General features: G+C 29.8%; 1 protein-coding gene across 1 annotated transcript; it reads right to left on the bottom strand.

Annotated features, from left to right (window-relative positions):
- Window positions 1,122-2,517, bottom strand: LOC109352780 (protein LIGHT-DEPENDENT SHORT HYPOCOTYLS 4-like). Its single transcript, XM_019594974.1, has 2 exons — window positions 1,993-2,517; window positions 1,122-1,581 (listed from the first exon to the last, which is right to left on the bottom strand). The coding sequence occupies exons 1-2, from the start codon at window positions 2,265-2,267 to the stop codon at window positions 1,224-1,226; spliced, it is 633 nt and encodes a 210-aa protein (XP_019450519.1). The 5' UTR covers window positions 2,268-2,517; the 3' UTR covers window positions 1,122-1,223.

Genomic DNA, 3,698 nt, shown 5'->3' with positions numbered 1-3,698 from the left:
TGAAGAGAGAGAATATTTCTCACTCAATATAATTATATATGAATGATAAGATTAAAATTTTAATTAATAATCACTTAAAAAAGAAATATATATATATATATATATATATATATATACTAATAGTATAACAAATTTTTACATTATCTGTCGTTTATTTTAATCATTATTGACTATTGAATAAAAGTAATACAAATGAATTGTGAATAACATATTGACTATGTATAAATCTTTATACTGACAATACATAGACATTCCTTAAAATAATTGTGTGTTATTATCTTTTAATTTGTACCATTAGGATAATATTCAATTATCCAAATTAATTATTATAAATTTTCAGATTAACATATATTCTCATCGAGTCGTTTCCTACATATAAGTGACTCATGTCAGAATAATTATCATATATAAATTGTGAGAAAAATAAATCTCCATCATAAACAAATGATTAGGATTAAAAATGATTAATAGTCACATTAATACTTGAAAAATCATACACATTTATATTTTAATCTTCATCATTTCAATAAGATCTAATTAATGATTCATATTAATTATTTTCATTTTTCACAATAATAATTAATAATTAAATAACTATATATACATTAGTTTGTATGTGTATATACGTATCAGTTTTTATATTTACACTTCACAATGGTAGTTAAAGTTTTGGGAGTTTTTGTAATTGTGGTTGCATTAGTTATATTTTTTCACAATTGACATATTTTAATTTCTTTTAGGACTAATAATCACACTATAATCACAATCACAATATAAAATAAACATCTCTCTAATTAGTTCTCCAATGAACATATTAATAGAGGACAATGAGTGCCCAATCCAATAAGTAAAACCAAAGTTAAAAACCCTAATACATTGTATATATATATCTTTCGACGAAAAAAAATGAAATTGCAGGAACATTGTGTTGTAATTTGTGGTCACTAGAACATTGTGTTGTAATTTGTGGTCACTAGAACATTGTGTTTATGAAATTGAAGGAAATGAAGCAGCACATGATGATGTTGTAAAGACTTCCATAATCACAAGAGTACAGTCTCAATTACGATTACAAAATACAATTTAAAATGATTGCAATATTGAATTAAAGGACAAATTGGTGAAATAAAAACTTTTTAAGTTGATACTATAATCTTGTAGGACTAAAACATGGTTTACACTATTAATAGTGCAGCTACCATATTGTGCTTGTGATCTTACTACTAATTATTTGTTGCATTACTCGAAGGTGGTGGCAACGTAGTAGTTGAAGGTTGTGATGGGTCCTGAACCCGAGGAAGTGGACGCTTACGCTTCTTTTTCTCGTAGCTAATTCCTCTAGCTTTAGCTTGTGACTCACGCACTTCACGAAGATAGAGCCTCACAGCACGAGCACCAAATGGGTTTGCCTCAGGTTTCCCTCCATTCTCTTCAAATGCAGCTCTAAGGCGACCTATTAATGCATCAAGGCTACCCCATGCTTGTCTTAAAGGGCAAGGACATGGCGCAGGTGGGTTTGGGAGACCAAAGAATGGACATAGCTGTGTGTGAACCTTCGTTTTCCCGAATTGGTCCAGGTACCTGATATAGAGCATTGAATCAGAATACTATCCTGTACTAGATAAGATAATGCTATGAAAAAACAAAGAAAAAACCACATACGATAACACTTGTATTCATTTATTTATAATGCGAAAACAATTCTATTCTTAAATCTAAAAGTAAAAACAACACTCACCTCTCAGGTACACGAAATGATATTCAGACATCTGGATTATTAATTGCTTATTAGTTAATATGATATTTATATTAAAGAAAATGAATTATTCATTTACATTATAAGATTTTTGACACTATTAATTGTGCTAATAATTATTAACTTTTAAGTAAAAGTTACACATATTATAATTTTTATGGTGGTCGATTGAACTTAGTATTATTTAGTTTGAAGTTATCTCCAAGATTGAAAGGGGAGGTTAAATTGATTAGTACCTGAGAAACTCGAGAACATGAGCACCACTACATATAGAGAGAGAAAGAGGGGGTCTGTGGTTGCGAAGGTATTGGCCAAAAGTGTTCCAGTCTCTTCTTTTTTGGTTCTCATAGCGACTTGGAGTTGAAGGTGGTGATGATGAAGCTGAAGACACTGTGGTGGTGGTTGTTGTCAAATTCAAATTGGAGTTGGAGTTGTTTTCTGCTGTGTTAATTGTGACGGGATTCATGTTTGTGTTTGATGAAGACTCAAATTGATCTCTAAGGGTATTCATGATGAGTAGTTTTGCTTTTTGTGTGATCTCTGGATTTGATATATTAATTCTCACTGTTTGTGAAGCTTTTTCAGGTTTCTAAACTTGAGGAGGGTCTTATATATAATATAAGAGTCTCATGCATATTGATAATTAAGGAGAAGGGAAATCAGAAGAGAGTATGAGAAAAAAAGGTTTGATCAAATTTGAGAAGGTGTTAAATTAAGCTTCAAAAGAGAGAGAGAGAAATGGTTTGAACAGGTAGATGAGATGCTTGAGAGTTTGAGATACTTTTATTTCCAATCCGGAAGCAATTATAATGTTAGTTTTTATTACTTTTTATTTCAAAAAATTGTTTTATTTTATTCATGTGAAAATATAGTATTGGTTAGGAACAAAGAATAAAACACTACTCTGTCCATATTACAGGGAATGATGTGGGAAGGGAGGGGAAAAGAATAGTAGAAACTATAAAAACTATTTTGTTATGAGGTTTCCTTCAATTCCTTTGGTTTTTGTTAACTCCTAGAATACTACTTTGAAAAGAGATTGTATGTAATAGGTGCTTTTTGTTAACCCTATTTTCCTGAAAACATTTTTAGGTATTTGGCAGATTTTATTTCCGGAAAAAGGGAAGCAACTGGGCTCCTGGGAGAGAGAAAAGGATAGGGTTGTCATTAAGAAAGATAGATGCAATGTCTTGCCTTTTAGGACTTTTGTGGAAATTAGAATAGGTTGATATGAATAACTAATATCATTTATTATCTTAAATTATGTCTCTTATATACAAATGAAAACATTCATTTTAATTATAAATTTTAAATATTTATTATTATTGTTATTTTTGTTTTATTAATATTATAATTTAAGGTGATAGACTTTTATTTGATGAGAATGACATGTTCTTATTTTTAGTTTAGTATATGAGATAAAAATATCATCTTTGATAAAATTGAGATATTATTTTTAGTTATGTGTTAGATAACACTTTCCTTATAGGATCATTACTGGATAATTGAAAGCTGATTGATGCAGACAGCATAAAGCTAAGGAGTAAAAAAAAGGGAATACATGATTTTGTTGCTTCTTCTTTTGTGTTGAGTGACAAGTCCTTTTGTGAAATAACATCCTTGCCCTTTCATGTCACAAACTTTATCTCAGAAATATTGATCACCATCAACCGGGGTTCAGAGTTTAACTACAGGCAGAAGGGTTTGCATTATTTTATCTATATGGTTAATTTTTTTTAAATTTCTAATTCCCATACATATTTAATTTGTTGCAGATTATAATGATTTCAACTCCATGATTTCAACATTATATTAGAGATACCGTTGACCCGTCAAACACAATAAGATAGGACAAAGATTACCTCTACCACTCTATTGTCATATCGTTGAATAATGAAGACATCTGCTACTTGTTGCATGCTATCTATATCCTACTATGACC

This window comes from Lupinus angustifolius, chromosome LG07 (assembly GCF_001865875.1).
Source record: "Lupinus angustifolius cultivar Tanjil chromosome LG07, LupAngTanjil_v1.0, whole genome shotgun sequence".
Taxonomy (NCBI): Eukaryota; Viridiplantae; Streptophyta; class Magnoliopsida; order Fabales; family Fabaceae; genus Lupinus; species Lupinus angustifolius.
The sequence above is the reverse complement of the archived record's forward strand: the minus strand, read 5'-3'. Positions and strand labels throughout refer to the sequence as shown.

Coding starts and splice junctions, on each gene's coding strand:
- LOC109352780 (XM_019594974.1), bottom strand. CDS start 2,267: ATGAATACCCTTAGAGATCAATTTGAGTCTTCATCAAACACAAACATG. Junction 1,582..1,992: donor CATGTTCTCGAGTTTCTCAG/GTACTAATCAAT, acceptor GCTCTATATCAG/GTACCTGGACCAATTCGGGA.